Genomic DNA, 19087 nt, shown 5'->3' with positions numbered 1-19087 from the left:
TCTTGCGCTCGCCTCGCGTCTCTCCGCCCTCGTTTCCGATCTTTCCAGACGGATCGCAGCTGTCAAACTTTTGACGACTTCATCTCCCTCGGTCGTGACCCTGCACTCTGCCTGTTTGGGATTGTGTGCACGGCTGTCAGTCACGAGTGTTTGACGTCTTCATCGGGCTCAGTCATGACCTCAGTCTTAACTGGGGGTGTAAAAAAAAGAGGGGGAGTTCCTGCCCTCTTGTGTTTCTCTACTCGTCTCCTTTGCACCCGATGACGACCCCCTCTGGCGGGGGAGGGGCAGCTCTGCCTTCTGCTGTCACTGGCCCTTTTTCAATATCCCTATCTCACCATTCAACATCTAATCCCTTCTTCCTTTCCACAGCTTCTCTTATTATCCATGTCACTCTGATTCAATAGTGAAAACAAGCATTTAGCATTTCACCGAACTGGCTGAGTCTCCTCTTGTTTCAGTAATCAGAACTAGTCTGGGAATAGAAGGTTTGGAACTGCTAGTTGGGTTAGCATAAAAATCGTATGCATAGTACAAGTAGCAGAGTATACATTCCATCAAGTATCCAACCCTGGTTAATACACCATAGCTCTTGGTTTGCTTCGGGTGTCAGTAGGAACGTTGGCTGAGAATATTGTCAAATTGACCTGAAGATAATATACAGTATGCAATAATACACACAGATACATTTCCATCAATTGGAGCAAATAGATTTTAAATTGATGAATAATAAGACTTATTTATATTAGAATGACTTATTTAATATTTAGATGCATCCATCCATCCATCCATCCATTTTCCGAGCCGCTTCTCCTCACTACGGTCGCGGGCGTGCTGGAGCCTATCCCAGCCGTCATCGGGCAGGAGCCGGGGGACACCCTGAACTGGTTGCCAGCCAATCGCAGGGCACATAGAAACAAACAACCATTCGCACTCACAATCATGCCTACGGGCAATTTTAGAGTCTCCAATAAATGCATGTTTTTTTGGGATGTGGGAGGAAACCGGAGTGCCCGGAGAAAACCCACACAAGCACGGGGAGAACATGCAAACTCCACACAGGCGGGGCCGGGGATTGAACCCGGGTCCTCAGAACTGTGAGGCTGACGCTCTAACCAGTCGGTCACCGTGTCGCCTACATGCATCCAACTTGCACTCTTCTTTTGTGATGCTTTTCCAGGCTTTTGTTGCAGCCTCTTTTCAGTCATCGCTTGTTTGAGGGTTAGTGCCTTCAATATCTTTAGTAGGGAAAATGCGGGCTCGACAAGGCTTGAGTCTGGAGATTGACTCGGTCAGTCTAAAACCTTCCACTTCTTTCCTCCGATGGACTCCTTATTTGTTTTGGGTCATTATCGTCCAGCAAGACAAAGGATCTCCTAATTAGGTTGGCCACATATTTCTTTAAATTGACATACAAAATCTTTCTGTAGATTTTCGAGCCTTGATCAACCTATTCAACATGTTACTTGGTACACCAATGGTTTCTTCTTCAGGGCATGTCCAATCCGAATGATTATATTGGCTATGGCCAATGTTTGTGTAATGGCTCAGATTGATTTCCCATCTTATCTCACCTCTAACCAGGCAAAGCCCAAATCTAAAATTTATCTTATAGACATTTAGACATTTAGCGCTATTTATTGTTGGAATAATCAATGTTAGGTTGGACACTAAACACACCGGGGCAACAAAGCACACCTGTCAGTCACATGAGCCAGTACTTTAGCTTACATGAAGCATGGGTTGAGTCAAACAAATGTGCTATCTTCAAAGTTATGTATCAGATCCAGATAAATAAGATCTGAAATGTTAATCTCTTTTCTCATATTCACCTTTTGAAATCCATCAGTTCAAATTAGCTACAATAGGGTCTTATGGATACAGCATATAGTTCCTTTAGCATTTTAACATCCCAGTCATCTGACAAGAGATGCTGTATTCAGAAAGTTTTTTTTAAACTTCTTTTTTTTTTTGTAGCCATAAAATTGTTATTCTTACATTCAATACTGAGTGGTGGTGCTCTGACAAGGCAAGCGCAATCATTTGAAGAATAATGGCTGTGATGTGAAACACAAAATAATGGCCTGCAGCATAAAGCCGAACGTGTCTTGACATACAATGGAGTGATTTTAGAATGTTTCATAATAAATGTGAAGAATAACAAACTGCATCTTTTGGTGGAAAAGGTTTGATCTCCCCACAAACAATAATAGTGTCTTTTGCTCCACTTTGCATTTTCAAAACAGAATTGTAGTGTCAACAAAATGTCAAACAGTTTTTTAGAAGTTGGCGCTCAGTTAAATTGCGTATTATATCAATGGGAAAATTACAAAACAAACCACTATGCACTCCAGTTCAATTTGCTCAGACAAAGCTACTTGCAGGCTGTGAAAGAACTTGCGGATATGTGTGCCACAACACGCTCTGCTAGAAGTCCACTTGAAGAAGCAGGTGTCTTTTAGCCTGTCTCCTCACTGACAAAACGCAGGCGTGAGAGTGAAAAAAATCCAGAAACCTTTTGACCTTGACGACGGGTGGGAAAAGAGAATGTCTAAATCTCCTCTCCAGTGTCCCCTCCCCTCGTTCCCTCTCCGCACCACTGCAAACTTAAAATGGGAGAAGGTACCCGTCCGACGCTGCGGGGTCAGACTTCACTGCGGCGGCATTTGCTATTCACACGCACTTTGATGGATTTCCAGCCAGGCGAGCTGAGGCTGGCCAGCTAGCTGACAGGCGGCGAGAGGAGAGGCAGGAAGAGAGAGCGCGGCCGACAGATAGATGGCACTTCACATCTGCTCCAGGTTCAACAGAGTCAAGGGTCTCCCCTAAATCTTGTAGAGGAGAAACATCTTTCAGACCTCAGGATCCACCCTGCAAACCTCCTCCCTCCTTTCAGTGGAAACAAACAGGATAAGCGGGGTGAAGGTCTTTAAGAACATTTGTCACACAGAGAAATTTGGCAACAGCTCATCTTATTGAGAAGAGAGGGAAAATAAAAGAACGCAGTTTTCCAGTCCATGTATTGCCAACTGGCACCATTCTGAAATGTCCTTGTTTTTCTCTTACTCTTTCTCTCTTCTCTTAAACTTTGAATTATGGCTCTGTTTGTTATACAATTAGCCTTCTGGGATAGGCTCCATAAATAAAAATGGACGGAGCAGATCAGTGAGAGGCTCCCCCATGTCCCCCTACCGGTCTCTGTCCATCTGGGTGGGAGTGACTAAGAGGAGCGACACCATGTTGTATCAATGTCTCCACATAAGACTTTTGTTAAATGCTTCATGCACACAAACATGCACGTTCGTGTTGTCCCTCACCGCCACGCCGTTCCCTTCCACGTCATCCACGCCTCGAGTATGTTGGTGAGAGGTGTGAACAGCTTGCATATTTGCTACTGTAAAGTTCGGACCACACTTCCAAGTGACAGAAAGGCGTTTTTTTTCCAAGCAATTTTTGTCCAGATGGCGATTCACAATGAGACCTAACAACTTCTAGTGTGCAGGAAATGGAACACCATTTACCAAACTATTTCAGCTCGAGACGTTATAAATGTACTTTAATTCTTCCTCAAGTGACCCATTAAAGACCTATTAAATATACATGTATATTGACATAACATTGACATACAGCGTAAAAAACTAACAAGTGCCATGGATTCAACAGTAAACTAGAAAATAGTAAAACAGAAAATACTTTTGCCAAGAAATTGTGTTCCAACAGTTAGTGATGCAATATTCATGACCTGCTTTCGTTTCTTGTCCTAAGTTTGGGAAATAGCTGATTGCGAGGATAAATAAAATGACAGCATATTCTTTTCAAAAACAAAACCCATGGCAACATGTTCACAATTATTTGCTAAATTCACATTCTCCTTATGCCTTATGATTCATTTGGAAATGTAGAAAATATTTGCTGCTATGTTTCTGCAATGACTATGACGCTACAGCAGGGAAACTGTTGGTTTGCTAGCCAATTTATTTAAAATAGTGTTAAAATCAAAGGACGAAATCCGATCTAATTAATTTCATCTCACCAGGCTTATGGTAAGATTTGTTGCCATGTTTGTGCACTAAATATGACAGTACAGCTGGAAAACTGTTTCCACCACAACATCTCGTCATGGATGGGAAAAGAAGCGTTGCCATGTGTTTGCACAGTTAATATAAAATGTTTAATTATACATCTTCTTTGTGTGTTAAAATCAAATGTTATGGGGAGATACAGTATGTGGAGAACCATGTGTTGGTCATGTCAGCAACATACTGTATGTTTTGTTAACATGGATTGATTGTGTTAATTACGCCATCATGGTGCCAAGCTCGCGGTTTACACTTTTCATGCTAGGCTAAAGTTAGCATTTGAATTAAATATGTGTCCTGTATGTGCCTCTACTTAGTACAGAATGTGCCTATTTTGGCGACCTCTGCTCAAATATGTTGTTTAATCCAAGTTGGAGAAAGCAGAGTGGAATGTTCATTGCTGTTCTTAGTGGTTCAGCTATAGATAACAGACTTATTCACCAATGTACTTGCCAGCTTTCACCTCAGTTTACTGTGTAAAGAACAGCTGAATTAATGCCCCATGTTTGCTACTAAACCACTGTCACTAGGATGAGTCAGACCATAATAATAACAACAAACAAGCTGCTTACCTTTACATGAACTGCCCTTTTCTTCGTATCCGGGGTTACAAAGACATCCACCAATGGGAACCAGCCACTCTCCATCAGCCCCGCAGTACATTTTTGGCTCTTCTTTCTCCTCTGATTGGTCGACACAGGAACCCCTGACCTCCACTAAGGACGAAGTGTCAGCCCCTGTCACCGTGTCCGGGAAGGTTGCCAGGTTACGAATAGTCAGGGGGCAGGTTTTGAAGAAAACCCGCACCGACACTAAGGCGATGCAGGCCCCAACATCCTGGAAGGCCAAGTAGAAGCCCTTCCTGTTCGTCACCTTCACGTCCCGCACCTCAGTGTTGAGTTTCATGATGCGGTCTCCAACGTCCACCTAGACACACGGAAAGAGGATTTACACATTGCTGCTGCTGCTGCTATTCACAACTTTTGCATTTGTTTTTGTCTTTTTGATTAAAAAAAGCAAACACCTACAGTACATCTCTATCCTGAGCCAAAGGTGAGTCATTTAATGGAAGTTCATGGAAATCAGTGGCACAGTATCCTGTAATCCCGCTTACTAACAAATAATCAAATACTAATGAAAACATAAGAGAGGTAATTAGCAAGGACGAAGAAATATTCCTGCATGGTCCGGCTAAGATAAAAGTGGTTGTACCGCAAATAAAAACATTACAGCTAAGTGCCTCAGGAGGGTTTTCTTTGAGATAAGAGCGAATTAAGGTGAGCGGAGGCGGCAGGATGAAGATGTCGCTCGTTACCTGAGTGAAGCTCTCGTCTGCCGCCACGGTGTCCACCTTAATGAAACTGCTCTCTTTGATGAAGTTCTCCCTGTCTTCGTTGGACTCGTGGTAGTACAGATTGAACGTCTCCTGCAAGACAAAAGGGATTTAAAGAAGAGAGACATCTATTTATCTCTGCCGCTGCTCAATTCCCCTCTTTATATGATAATGAGCCCAACTGAGAAATCCAGCTGTCGTAAAATATAATAAATATCTGAAGAAATCCCATACATGCTTGCATCTATCGTTGGGTATAGTATCCAAATCCATCCGTAATGGATGAAAATTCAGGATATAGAGAGACAGTGTACAATTTTGGGGGGGATAGTTTTACCCTTCCCACATGCTTTAAACAAACATCTTCGAAAACACACTAAATACAGGCATAAAACATATACAAAATACTGTATGTATTATACTGTCTGTGTTAGATATATGTAAGTGGCTTGAAGAGGCAGGGCCTGGTCAGATTGTTAAGTCATGCCAACGAGTCTACAGTGGACCCTCGTGTATTTGCAGTTCGGCCTTTTTCTTTTAACTTAACTTATTCTCCGTTATTCACAGAAACCCTGTGAATCCCTTGCTTATGTTTTTGGAAGAGAGTGTCAATTATTCACCGATTTTCACTATTCGCGGTGCCTGTTCCCCGCGGATAGCAGGGGTCCACGTTACGACAAAAGTACAGAAAAAAACAATCGCTTAAAATCTGCCATAAAGCGGGGGCGCGAATGACGGACTGTGAGATACCGGGGGAAACACTGTAATTATTATCCACGTAATTATTTGAAGATGACAATGAAACAATATTTTTGCAATTATTCTGAGACCTCATACCTTGCAGGTGCCGGTGACCCCAGGCAGGCTGTTGCAGTCTCTCAGTGTAAACTTGACCTCCACATAAACCCGCTGAGCTCCGGACCTGGGGATCCAGTCCGTCCTCAGCCAGTTGTTCTGATTGGGTTGTAAGACGTTACACACCTGGTACGTCCTGATGGGGATGTTCTTCTCATCCATGATACTCACTTCTTCCCACTGCAAATTCATATACACACACACATGAGTCTCTGAGGATGTTAGATGAAGAATAAAATAAGAATAACAAAGTTAAAATAAATAATAAATAATAGTGTCAAATTAAAATATACTTCTTCGAAAGTAAAGTCCTGCAGCACCGCCTCCAAATTGAAGAAGTATATCCTAAACTACTAAAGTTGTTATTAGTCAGTGCATTTAATCTCAAAACTCAAATGCTGCCAAGTGTGGATGCTTTGAAATGGCGCTGCCAGAAAATAAAACCCAGGAGAAAATCAATAAAATGTGGTTAAAAATAAACCTCATGAGCATGAAATTGTCTTTTGTTCTGCAATTTCAGACACCATCTCCCAAAAAGCGTTGAAATAAATAGTTTGACAAAGTATTTTACAATAGTGCACAATTGGAAAATTCATTAAAGTAATTTTAACAAAACATTTAATGTAATATTATATGGTCTATTGTACTTATTGAACTCTACTTGCATAAATACATACTAATCTGCATACAAAAACTAATTGACAGTCAAATAAAAAAAGTTAACTATTGGTTTTGGTCCTAGCAGACAAAAGCCCAAGACATAGAGAGAATCGATAACCTCTGCACATTTCACATGCTGCAAGGTTAATTGACGGCAGCCATTCATTGTTGCATCACCATTCTGCTGCGGTATCCCATTTGTTACCACTCAAGGTTTTTTTTTTTTTTTTTTTTTTTTTTTTTTACAATCACATTTCCATGCAAGTGAAGCAGGCTCAGCCTTCACTGCACCATCCATCTCAATAGAAGCAGCCACTTGCCTTGTACTGTGACCCCCCCGCCAAATGACCCCCAAGCCTCCCAACTCCAAATTGGCTTTTTATTGCCGCTGAATAATAATCTGGTCTCTCCCTACAACTGAGAGACACACAAACTTAAATGTGCCATGTCCAATGAGGGACAACGGGAGGGGAGTGTGCGTGAATGACGGAATGAGCGTGTGTGCTGGTGGGAAGGCCGGAATGGGAAATGGTTGTGTGCGTGTGAACATGTGTGCAATGAACTTTCATCGATATGCCATCAGGGCTGATCTTGTCACTTAACTAATAACGGCCTTTAGTGCCACACATCTATTAGTGAATTGATGATTGGACATTGCGTGTGTTGGGTGGGGTCATTCTACCAAATGACACAGTTGAATGCATAACTATATGACATACTTATGGACCTCTCAATTACAGTATCGGCACAGTTTGTTAGTATGATAGGGTGCCTGTAGGTCGGTCTGTAAGGACTTGACTTAAGACCAGAGTGAGTGGCTTGATCAATGACCACTATGGACCAAAGTACAGTGGTACCTTGACATATGAGTGTCCCAATTTGTGAGCCATCTGACATTTGAAAAAACAAAATCTGCAATTAAGGTAATGTAATGCCCCTGCATGTGGGCAAGGAGAGCCACAGGAGCCGATGCACTTTCAGCCGTTTACTGGCTGGGACAAACAGTCAGACAGGCAAGTAAGAAATGTGAACACTCGCAAGGAGTTGCTGTAGGCCACAATTCCCGCCTCGACACTCACACGCCAATCCGACTCATTCACTAGGCCACGCCCCTTAAAGGCCAATTTCCAACACACAAATACTACAGAATATACAGTAATTACACTTTAGAAAAGTGGCACTGAAGCCAACAGAGGTACTGTTGATTCAGTCTCGACGTTGTTGTTTTTGGCCTGAAGAACAAGATGTTAGCTCAGGTCTACATTCATGGAACCCTCCACTATAACATAACTCCTCTGGCCAGTTACGTCACTGCCATGGAAAAAAGAAGAAGAAGAAAAATCACCTTTATTGTCATGAACATGCATGGATGCACACGAAATTTGTCCTCTGCATTTTACCCATCACAGTGAACACACACACTTGTTAGCGGAACACACTGGAGCAGGGGGCAGCTGAAGCGGTTCGGGGTATCAGTGTCTTGCTCAAGGACACCACAGCCGTGAGTCCGGGTTATGTTGGCGGATGGTCCGGTCGGGGTCTTGAACCTAGGTCCCGCACAGTGGTAGGCGCTTAACCATTGGGCCACGGGTGCCCAAATGGTTTCCCAATTTTTAGGGGGCACCCGGATTTGGACCTGACCACATTGACACCAACGGACAATTTAGGGTTTTCAATTAACCTAACTTGGATGTTTTTGGAATGGGAGAGGAAGGTGGATTATCTGCAGAAAACCCGCTCAAGCACGTGGAGAACATACAAACTCCAGTCACGAAGGCCAGAGCCAAGATTCCAACCTTGAACCTCAGAACTTTGACATTAACCACTAGCCCACCTGCCCAAGAAACCCAAAAAAACAAGACACGACAATTCAGACAAACATATTAAGTACACATACGATACCAATTTTCTGGCCTACACTCACTGTATTGGATTCCATTGTGTCGGTGTGTTTGTGGTCTATGTGAAGTAACATGTTTATGAATAAATAAAAAAAAAAAATTCCTGATTCAACACTGTGTGTATTATGTGATAGATTGGTTTCTGTATATCATAACCAAAAACATTTGCTGTTCACTATATTATCAGCCCCCCCCAAAAAAGCCCATTTAGATGTGTTGTACTTGTTCTCGTCAAAAGGTCCAATAAATAGTTGAGTTTCAAGAGATGAAAATTTGATGACCGGGCCATGCTTCAGAGGATTAATGTGCAACGCAAGCGTGTGCGTGTATGAAGAAGGGCATGAGCATGCTTCTCGTGTGGCGTGCGTGTTTTTATGTGTGGGTGTTCGGAGGCCGGGCTGTAAAGAAAAATGAGGTGCGATACCACCGCGTCTCCACTCATTTAGACTCTTTGTTAGCTGAATGAAAATCACAGCTGCCAAGGGGAAAAAAACAGCTTTGCCCCTGCAAAGAGATCCCCTGTGATGTGGATGTGAAGCAAGAAGATGCAAAAAGTGTCAGAAGGGGTGAGGGGGAGCGAGGGGGTAGGGTGGCGCCTGTAATCAAAAGCTTGGTGTGTGCGGACCAGGACCCCGTCAATCAAGTGGTCTGTGAGAGAATGAACGTATAGAGAGCCAAGAATCTGGTGTCAAGTTCACCAATAACTCTTAAACCAACAACGGGGTGAGAGTGAGTGCACAGTGAAAGTAGAGAACTTTTAGATTTTTTTTAACGATTAATTCCGGCTAATACACAGCAGTTAAAAAATGTCTAAAGAAATGACACCCACCAGCAGGCTGCTTTATGCCACATCGTGTGCCAAACACAATGCCAACTAGCCCGTATTAGCACTCAGGCTGGGTGGACAGCTCATTTTCAAATCTGCGGGAGGAATATTTAAAGTTTCCAGACCTCGTGATTGCATGTCTGTGCGCCTTATCCAAAAAGACAGCAGGTTGTCTACAGTGCATCTGATAAAAAATGAAAAAGAAAAATCGAGAGCTCCCACTCACCCCTCCTTCTGAGGGACTCGCTTCCCATTTCAGCTCTCCTGGCACTGTCCTGGTATCCAGCAGGGTCACTAAAATGACACATACACAGTCAACAATGCTTCAATTAAAAAAAGTTGATCGGTGCAAAAGAAAACAAAAAAATAGTCGTTGTTTTGCCAAATACTTGTGCATCCACTAAATCAGAAACAAATGTGGGAATTAACAGGAAGCATCAACAGTATGTTTCAGCTTCTAATGTGGATTTAAATTTCAATGTAATTATATAATTCAAATATTTGAGATTTAATTCATTCTGTGAACACGCTTGTAACTCAAAACACTTGTACTCAAATCATCTTTACTCTTTGAAATGAATGGAAATGAATTAAACTGTTGGTGCATCATGATTAATTCATTGCGGCTCCTTCTGCTGTGTGTGACTTGGCCACCGGGAGCAGTATAACACAGTCATGCAGACACAAACGAAGAAGATTTTCACAATTACTCTAAGTGAGCTGTAGTAATATTCGTCATTTATCACAGAGGATAAAGAATATATGCTTTTGAGTATTTTTGTATTATGTATTGATGCACAGTTTATGTTCAAATATGCATTGCCTGTTGCGTTATAACACCGCCACATTGATCTTAGCCCGTCTATGGCGCTTTGCACTGTTTTTTGGCATTAAGCTAAGAGGACTTTCCCGCAGCGAAGCTGTGTGGTTGATCTAAATAACATGTAATTCTCATGTTTAGTTTGACAGTGTACTCCAACTGGTAATGGCATTAAACAACTGGAAGCCTCTTTTTTTGAAGAATTGCTCACTATCTGCCAAATTGCTGCTTGTGGTCAAGTGAGTTGATTTCACTGCCACCGTACATTGTTCATATCTCAAATATTTGCTCGCAAATCAAGGATAAACGATGGCTCCTATCGAAAAAAATAATAATTCACAAGTCGAGTCACTTGTATCTCAAGGCTCCACTGCACGGAGAAATAACTCAAACTTATATGCATAAGTATTGGGACACCTGGCTGAGAACAGAGGCAACATTTAAAATTATAACCACACTTGTGGGAAGACTTTCTACAAGTTGGAGTGTGTAAGGTCAGAGGTCACTGATATTGGGCATGAGTGAGGGCCTGCATGGCTCAGCATTTCTGTTCTTGTTCATCCCAGAGATGGTTGATGGGGTTGAGTCAAGTTCTTCCGGACCAAACCCACCTCACCCTGCGTCTGTGGACCGTGCACAAAAAGGTGGCATGCTCAATGCACCTTTTTGAGGAGGCCAAGCAATTGCAAACATTGGTACCATAAAACGCCCCAAAATGTCTTGATAAGATAAAACAAAAAACAGATTTGCTGACATCTAAACGAATCCCAGATTGATTGTTGGAATAAAAGGTCCCAAAACGTCGGTCCATGTGCTTTAAATAATTGATCATTTCAAACTAGAGGTTACATTAGCTATAGTTGCTTCGTGTAAAACAATTTAAGACAAAAATCCATTTACATGACAAATTTCAAAGTGCTTAAGAGATGCGTCACCACGCAAGGAAGCAAGGAGGACATGTCCCAATACGTCAACTTTTAAACCCGAACCATCCAAGGGCGCACACAGAGCGCACGCAGCCGAGTCTCTCCGCGCAAAGACAGTTCCAGTCCCACGGACTCCTTACCTTCATTGGCCGGATAAATCCTCGTCCTGGAACTTGAAACTGTAGCTATTATCCACATAAACGCCGTGAATGTTCGGCCTACATGCGCAGCCATGTGTGACGGGGGGAAGCGTGCGTGTTGGCCGCTGGCTGTGCGCGCTGGCTGCGGAAGATCCATCCCGGTGGGAAAAGTGTGTGTTAATGAAGAAGCCAAGGGTTTGTGTGCGTGTGTGTGTCTGTGTGTGTGTGTGTGTGTGTATGTGTGTGTGTGGTGCGTGTGTGGTGGGAGTGAGTTGGATGCACGGGGTAGTGGGGCGGTCTCACACTCGCGTGCTTCGCCTTGTGGCCATTCAAACTGCACGAGCCAAATAATATGCATGCACTATAAGCAAACACTATAAGGAATCATCATGCATTTTAGTTTGAAAAATGAAAAGAAAAAGCCATGTTAAAAAAAGGTCCTTATTTGTATGGTAATCTATATGTAAATGGGTAAAAATCTATCAATGTTTTCCCTCGCTCTATATTTAGTTTACAACCCTAAAAACCTCCAAGCTGAAAAAAAATAAAAAAATCCAAGATAAATATTTAATTCGCCCTATTTCTTACACGTCCTTTATTTTTTATGCGGCTTTTCATGGATAAAAACCGCTAAAACGGCACACACACACACACACAAAAATAAAATAAAAATAAAAATCAGACGATGAAGCTTTTTATGAAATCACAAACAAATGCATCATAATGGTTTGAGGTCACAAAATAGTTACCTCCAAAGCATCCCGAATGTTGCTGGAGGACCAGGACACATAACTACAGCGCCACCTCTTGGTGATCCTTGTACATGAAGCGTTATAGGTGTCAATCAAATCATCATTGACTAGCTTTAATTGTTTTGTCTCTATACCAGTAAAGGACGTAAAATAAGGGCCCATCGTGGAATAATATTACCACAAGTGAGAGCATTTGGACAAGAAAGTAAAGAAAAAAAAAAGGCACAAGACTGCTTGAAAACACGACAAAGCAAAACAAAGAACAGCCTCGTGACCTGTCCTCCTCCACCATCCCTCCCTCGAACTGAGTGGAGAACAATCACTCTTGTGAAATCACAGCATGATAAAGTAAATGTTAAATAACACTGAATTGTGTGTGTGTGTGTGTGTGTGTGTGTGTGTGTTTTTTTTTGTGGTCATTCCGATCTTGTACGGTAAACTGCAAACACAGGGGTCGAGTTAGAGAGCAGGGGCAGGGGGGGTTGAATGAGTCAACATTTTTTTGTAGTCGACTATAATGTGATGAAATTTGAGTCGAAGGCGATTAATCTTTGATCTCATTGTTGTAATTAGTAGTAGTCCTGTAGCATGTTTCACTTCAACAAACTAGCTGGTCTCATCTTATGTTCCATTGCCTCGTGCGTTGCAAAATGGGACATTGTAGACAGGCTCTAAAAAAAATGGGCATTGCTGTTTCTATTTCACTTGTGCTTTTATTGTATTTGAGGACATACTTGCAATAGGACTCATTTTTGGTCAAATATATATACACACGCATGTAGCGTCCATACAGCCATACAGAATAACAGACATCTGTGTCCTAAACCATGTGTCGCAATGTTAGTGTGTGTTGTATCGTACAACTTGATGAATGATGATGAATAAAGTTCTCGTTAGCACAGAGTTGCTCTCTTATCAGACATAACATTTTTGATAACCAGATAGAGCTTCACTTTGCACCCCTGCCCTTGTTCTTCGCCACCAGTCCTGAGGTACTGGTGGTACTTGTTCTCACCACGGGCCACATCATTGTTATGGTTGCGAGGGGCGTAATAGTTCACCAAAAATTTCAGTTCGGTACGTACACTCAGGAGACAGCTAGCATAGCTAGGATAAAAAATGGGTGGATTGTGTCTGGAAGGGCATCCGGCGTAAAAACTGTGACAAACAAGTCACGGGAGTGACTTGCTGGGGCAACAAGACAAAAGTCAAAACAACAATAACAACGTACCTTGGTTTTAAGGTCGCGGTTCGGTTCACATCAGGTCCAGTAAGAAAACAACATTCAAAACAATCTTTTCATTTTTTGTTAACAAGGGAGCTTTCACGGACCACATAAAATCACTTCGAGGGCCAGATTTGGCGTGCGGACCTTTTGTTTGCACCCATGACCTACAAGTTTGTTGTCTTCCAAAATGTAGTTGCGTTATGGTAACAACTGTTAAAAAGGCACAGAAAATATTTGTGAGGGTGATTTCAATGTACAGTATATCACGGTTGGCGTGTGCGTGTGTTTGCATTTGCATGCATGTGCCGGTCTCCATCTTTGTTTTTGTCGTTACAGTTGCTCCGCCGAAACCATGTCGATCCTGCGTAAGGCATCCTAATGGGCCCAGGAAGAGCATCTGGTGCTTTGAGAAACCGAAATAAAAAGAAAAGATGGGAGAAAAAAAGGAACTCCCGCATTCGATATGCCACTCTTCCTCCTACTTGCTCTTCCCCCCCCCTACTAAGACCATTTTCACGTTTTTTTCTTCCCCAACGCCACGATCGACTGCGCAATCACAAAGGCCCAATTAGCCAAAGCAGGGAACGTGATTTCGGCTGGGAACGTCTGGCCAATGGCGTCGGGCGGCACAAGGCGAAGCCCCTGTGGCGTGGCGGCGTGGGTGGGTGGTACTGGGGCGAGCCGTTGTTTCTGGTCATTTGTGTCACCAAAGTTTTGATTGATGACTGTTGGGATGTTTTGGAGATTCACAGGTCTCTGAAGGAAAGGGGGGTCCACAGAGGGCCCTTGGCACGCCATCGTACAAACACGTCTACACACGCACATCTTTTGTTCAATTCGGATTCCCAGATGGCTGCTGCCCACACATCTGTATTGTGGGTCTCACACAGATGGTGTGTGCCTGTATATTTTACATGTTAACATGGACAAACGTAGCATTGCCCAGTGTCTAATACGATAGAGATCAAGACGAGAGGGGGGACTGGAGGAAATAAAACAGTTTCCAAAGGTAAATGCGTGAATGTGTGTGAGAAAAAAGCCCAAGGGACGCTAGGTGCGTGGGCGGCTAGAGAGACAAACAAAGGAGGCTGGGAAGAGAGACCGGGGACAGCGCATTGCCAGTGAGGAGCTGATTGGTTGGGTAGGAGTCGGTGGAGTACGGCTGCTGGTGGTGATGGTAGTGAGGGTGGGGGTGTTGTTGGGCGTTTGGAAAGGATCTTCCCTCAAAGCCTCCCTAAAATATTCCTGGAGTGATTTCAGCTTTCTCTTAGCTTGCAGTCCGACATGGGCTTCCATAACTGCAGGAGCTAAACATGTTTACAGCTTCATTCCCACCAAGCAGGACAGTATGTTTCACTTTGGAATGCTATACAATTTTAAAGGCAGGTGGTATGGAAATAGACAATCGCTACTTTACCGTGCCAATGCAGATAAAGATGGCAGCTCGACACACATTTGGTGGTTGATTAGTGGGAAGAGAATCATCATGTGCAATTTCGAAAAAGAAAATACTATAGAGAGGAATTTAAATATTTTTGCATTTGTTGTTAAAGTCAGCAGGCAGCACGGTGCCATATTGCGTTACTCTTTGTTGAAGTCACTGGCTGGTTTCACTTAGTACGTTTAGATCAGTTCAGTTTAGTCGAGCTAAGACATTAAATCAGATTATAGCACTTGAGTTGTCCCAAATAACAGTGAACCACTTTTCCATATGTGTTTGGGTGAATTTGTTGTGATCCAATTAAACCAATGTTGAACTTTATGGCCATAATTCCAAAAGGTGTGTTTGGCGAAAATACCACACTGCTCATCAACAAAAGAATGCCATAGCGACAGTGAACCATGGTGGTGGCAGCATCATGCTTTGGGATTGTTTTTCTTTAGCGTGTACTGGGGAATATAGAGGGAATTATGAATAGTTCCCAATATCAGTCATTGTTGGCACAAAACCTTCAGAAAGCAAAAAAAATAAAAATAAATAAAGAGGAAGAAAAAAAATTTCAGGAAAATCCTACTAGAACAATTGATCTTTATTCGGGGTTAGTCAGAGGCACTTTAAATGGTGACAGGTGTGTGTGACTGACTCCCATTTAATATGTGTTTGAATGTGATGGGTACATTTTGAACAAAACCACAGCCCAGATTTAAGAGGGTGTGCACACTTGTGCAAGCACATTATTTTAGTTATTTATTTTTGCTTTGCCTCTTGAAATTATTATTTTTAAAATTCAAATGAGTTGTTCTGGTAGTTCACATTAATGGTGGAAAAAGGTTTTTAAATAATTTTTTTTTCACAAAAACTGGCATTTGAAGAGGGGTGTGTAAACTTTTTATAGCCACTGTAAATGCATGGGAGGTTGGATGCACAGTTGTCACGACGGACACCCAACCTATCAGCCAATTATGTTCTACTAGCCACAGTGATACACCCCTTTGGCTTTGTTGATGATACAATCAGTGTCATGCAATAAGTGTCAGAGTGTCCAACAGTCATCTGTGCAAGACAATACAACGCTACCCCGTGAATCCACTCAGCTTTCCGTCTATGACCGGAAGCTCTGTCACATCAAGTTTGTGTGAGATTCCCTGTTCCTCCTCTTTTGAATCGTGCATGAAGACAATCGTGAAATCTGAGCATTTCCTGACCTGGTATCTTTGGATTACGAAACATTGCATCACTTTGGCCCGAGACAAATTCCCTCTCAAATCTTCCAAGCCTGACCCTCTCGAGAGTGACATGACTACTCTATATCCTGGCTTTGAACTGAACTATCGCTGAACTTGAATTGGTTATTCAAATCGTTTCCAACCTTTCTAGTAGTTCGGTGTTTTCACCACACCTGCCTGGTGTCAAGATTTGATAATCTGAGATCAAGTCAGTCTTTCATTTTGTGGAATGGTTAAAAACCAGGACAATTTGAAAAATGCGTTTATGTTTTTTGACAAAAAGTTGCATATTTTTGAGAAGAAAATTTCTTCGATTAATGTAGTCATTTTATGAGAACAGTCATAATTTTCAACAAAATAAGTCATATATTTGAGATGAATGTATATTTTCAAGGTAAAAAGTCATATATATTTTAGAAAAAATATATAGTACATTATTTCTGTGTGTGTGTGCGTGCATTTGTGTGTGCGTCTGTGTGCATGATTCCATAAACACGGAGTCAGAGTGAATAGATATTCTCTCCCATCTCCCTCCATCTGTTCAGCTGCCATTTCCGTCTTCCGAGGGAAACAACAGAGGGACAAAGCGCACAGTCAAGATAAACAGTCAAGTGAGGGGAAAACACTCTTAAGTCAAATGTGTAGATCTGTACATCTTAAGAACAAAAGTATGAGGACAGCTGGCATACCGGAAGTGAAAATTAAAGAAGATATGGAGTTGTTCCCTTTTTCAACTTCCACTCATCTGGAAGACTTTCAACATGATTTTGGAGTGTGCCTGTGTGACGTTTTGTCCATGTATGCAGACAAACATTTGTGAGGTCAGAGAGGTCACTGATGTTGGGCCACAATCTCTGGTTCAGGGTGTTGATCAAGTTCTTACATACAGTACCTAAGTAATTCAAGGATGCCTTCATGGACCTTGCTTTATACACTGAGGCACAGTTATGCTGGAACGAAAAAAGGCCTTCTCTAAATTGGAAACTAGACCACATTTTTCCTATTAAAGATGAAGAATTAGGACTAATTGACTGATCAGTGAAGTGTCCCTAGATTCAGTTAGGTTCACAACGGTCCTGTTTGGAACCATTAAGTTGGATCTGACTTGTTTCATTTTCACAATGTGGATGTTGACACGCAACTAATATGACATCCAAGGCAATTTTGCATATTGCAGTCCTCCAAAGAATTTAACCTAATACAAAAAAATCAATTACAGAACCTGCATGTTTTTTTTTTTTGTAGTAGTAGTTTGTTTTGGATTGTCGGAGGAAGCCGACCTGAAGCAGATATGGAGCATATATTGCCCATTAGTCAATAAATGCAAATGCCTCCGGGGGGTACCACTAAAATCAGGATTTAATTTTATTTATTTTTTTTACCTTCAATATACTATAAATATTTTAAACCCACTTAATACTAATAACTTTTAAAATGGAAAAGCTAACATAGATTTAAAGGTAAAGCGATGGCCAGTTAATAGAGGGAAAATCAACTCATTCAGTGTCCTCATTGGCCTAATTTATGCATTTATCATTATTTATTGTATGTATTGTATGCATATAAAAATAATTGTTATATTGTACGTGCATAGTAGACAACGTATTTATCTGTGTTTTCATTTTTATATTTTAAAAATTTTATTTTATATTTAAAATTCGGTGACATGTTATCATATAAATGAAAGATGATCGTAAAAACAAAGCTATTTGATATCTTTTCTAGGCATTGTAAATTGACAAATAATTTGATATAGACAATTATTATGAGGATATTTTTGGTCTGGGTCAAAATTGACCTGGAATATACTATGTGGGCATGAAAAATAAACAGTACATAAGGGTGAAGTTAGTCGACAGGAATAGACGGACTTCATTGGCATTCAGCGGAAGGAGCAAAAACCCACTTTGACTCAAAACAGCGATAAGTGAAAATTGATTTCTGTAGCTACACCTTTATCCAGATCCTCATCAAAATGGTATGGGTTACACACATATGGAAGCATACGCAACATATTGTAACTGTGCTGCTTATAGTGCAAACGGGCCTTTAGTGTATCTCTGAGACGATGTGTAAGAGTGGAGTTTGCGCTTGGCTTCCTGTGCTTCTGGGACTGTCTTTGCGGTGGTACAAGTGTGTGTGTATGTGTGTGTGTGTGTGAGGACTTTCATTGTTCCACTCCTCCTTATCTCGTGTCTTGGCGGAGAGCCTGGACCGTGTTCTCCCCTCAGCGATGTGACCCTGCTCCTCAGATAACAGACCACCCTAAAAATACCCCTCAGTGCTCCTCTCCATTGTTCCCCTCACCTCTCCTGGCATGAGGTACCCTCAGTAGTCTGCCAAGGTTTTACCAGATTAAAACACCTCAGGCCACCTTCTGATGTCACAGAATATACTGTACTGTATGCCCCTACACTAGAATTTTTCCTCTCTTCTCACTCTGTGTCTTGGCCTGGACAGCAGAGGTGCAACTCAGACCGTTACATCACAAGTTTTCTTATCATTTTTCCACAATAATTCCTCTTCACCCCCGCAGCTCCTGCACTCACCAACACTGTGGACACGCACTGCAGATGGGATGTAGGAGGAGATGGAGAGGACACAAGCTTCTGGGCTCACTAACAATCCCACATCAAGTTATTTACCATTACGCCCCCCCCCCCCCCCCACCCCTGAAAAGAACCCGCCAAAAGCAGTGAGGAGTACATTGTTTGGCTTGACGTACAGGTGTGACTGTCAGGAGGAATTTGCATAAATGGTTGATAGATGAAAAAGCATTTTTGAAAGCTTTGCAGCTTCTCTGTTGTGAAGCGCTACTACTATATACTGTATTTGTTGTAGTTTTCAGGATGTATCTTAGTGATTTTTTATGTTATAATTCCAAAATCTAAATCCACATT

The 19087-nt window shown here is 42.0% G+C and overlaps 1 protein-coding gene across 2 annotated transcripts in view; it reads right to left on the bottom strand.

Annotated features, from left to right (window-relative positions):
* The window catches only part of LOC133411345 (ephrin type-A receptor 4-like), a 35421-nt gene extending 23628 nt beyond the window's left edge, over nucleotides 1-11793 (bottom strand). For both annotated transcript variants that reach the window (XM_061693616.1, XM_061693617.1), the window contains exons 1-5: nucleotides 11541-11793; nucleotides 9881-9948; nucleotides 6250-6447; nucleotides 5395-5505; nucleotides 4652-5006 (exon numbers count right to left, since the gene is read on the bottom strand). In XM_061693616.1, the coding sequence (XP_061549600.1) occupies nucleotides 4652-5006; nucleotides 5395-5505; nucleotides 6250-6447; nucleotides 9881-9948; nucleotides 11541-11697 (889 nt within the window). In that variant the 5' untranslated portion in view covers nucleotides 11698-11793. The remainder of the gene's footprint in view (nucleotides 1-4651; nucleotides 5007-5394; nucleotides 5506-6249; nucleotides 6448-9880; nucleotides 9949-11540) is intronic.
* Nucleotides 11794-19087: the final 7294 nt, after the last annotated feature.

Source organism: Phycodurus eques, chromosome 13, assembly GCF_024500275.1.
Source record: "Phycodurus eques isolate BA_2022a chromosome 13, UOR_Pequ_1.1, whole genome shotgun sequence".
Taxonomy (NCBI): domain Eukaryota; kingdom Metazoa; phylum Chordata; class Actinopteri; order Syngnathiformes; family Syngnathidae; genus Phycodurus; species Phycodurus eques.
This window is presented reverse-complemented; position numbering and strand designations above follow the sequence as displayed.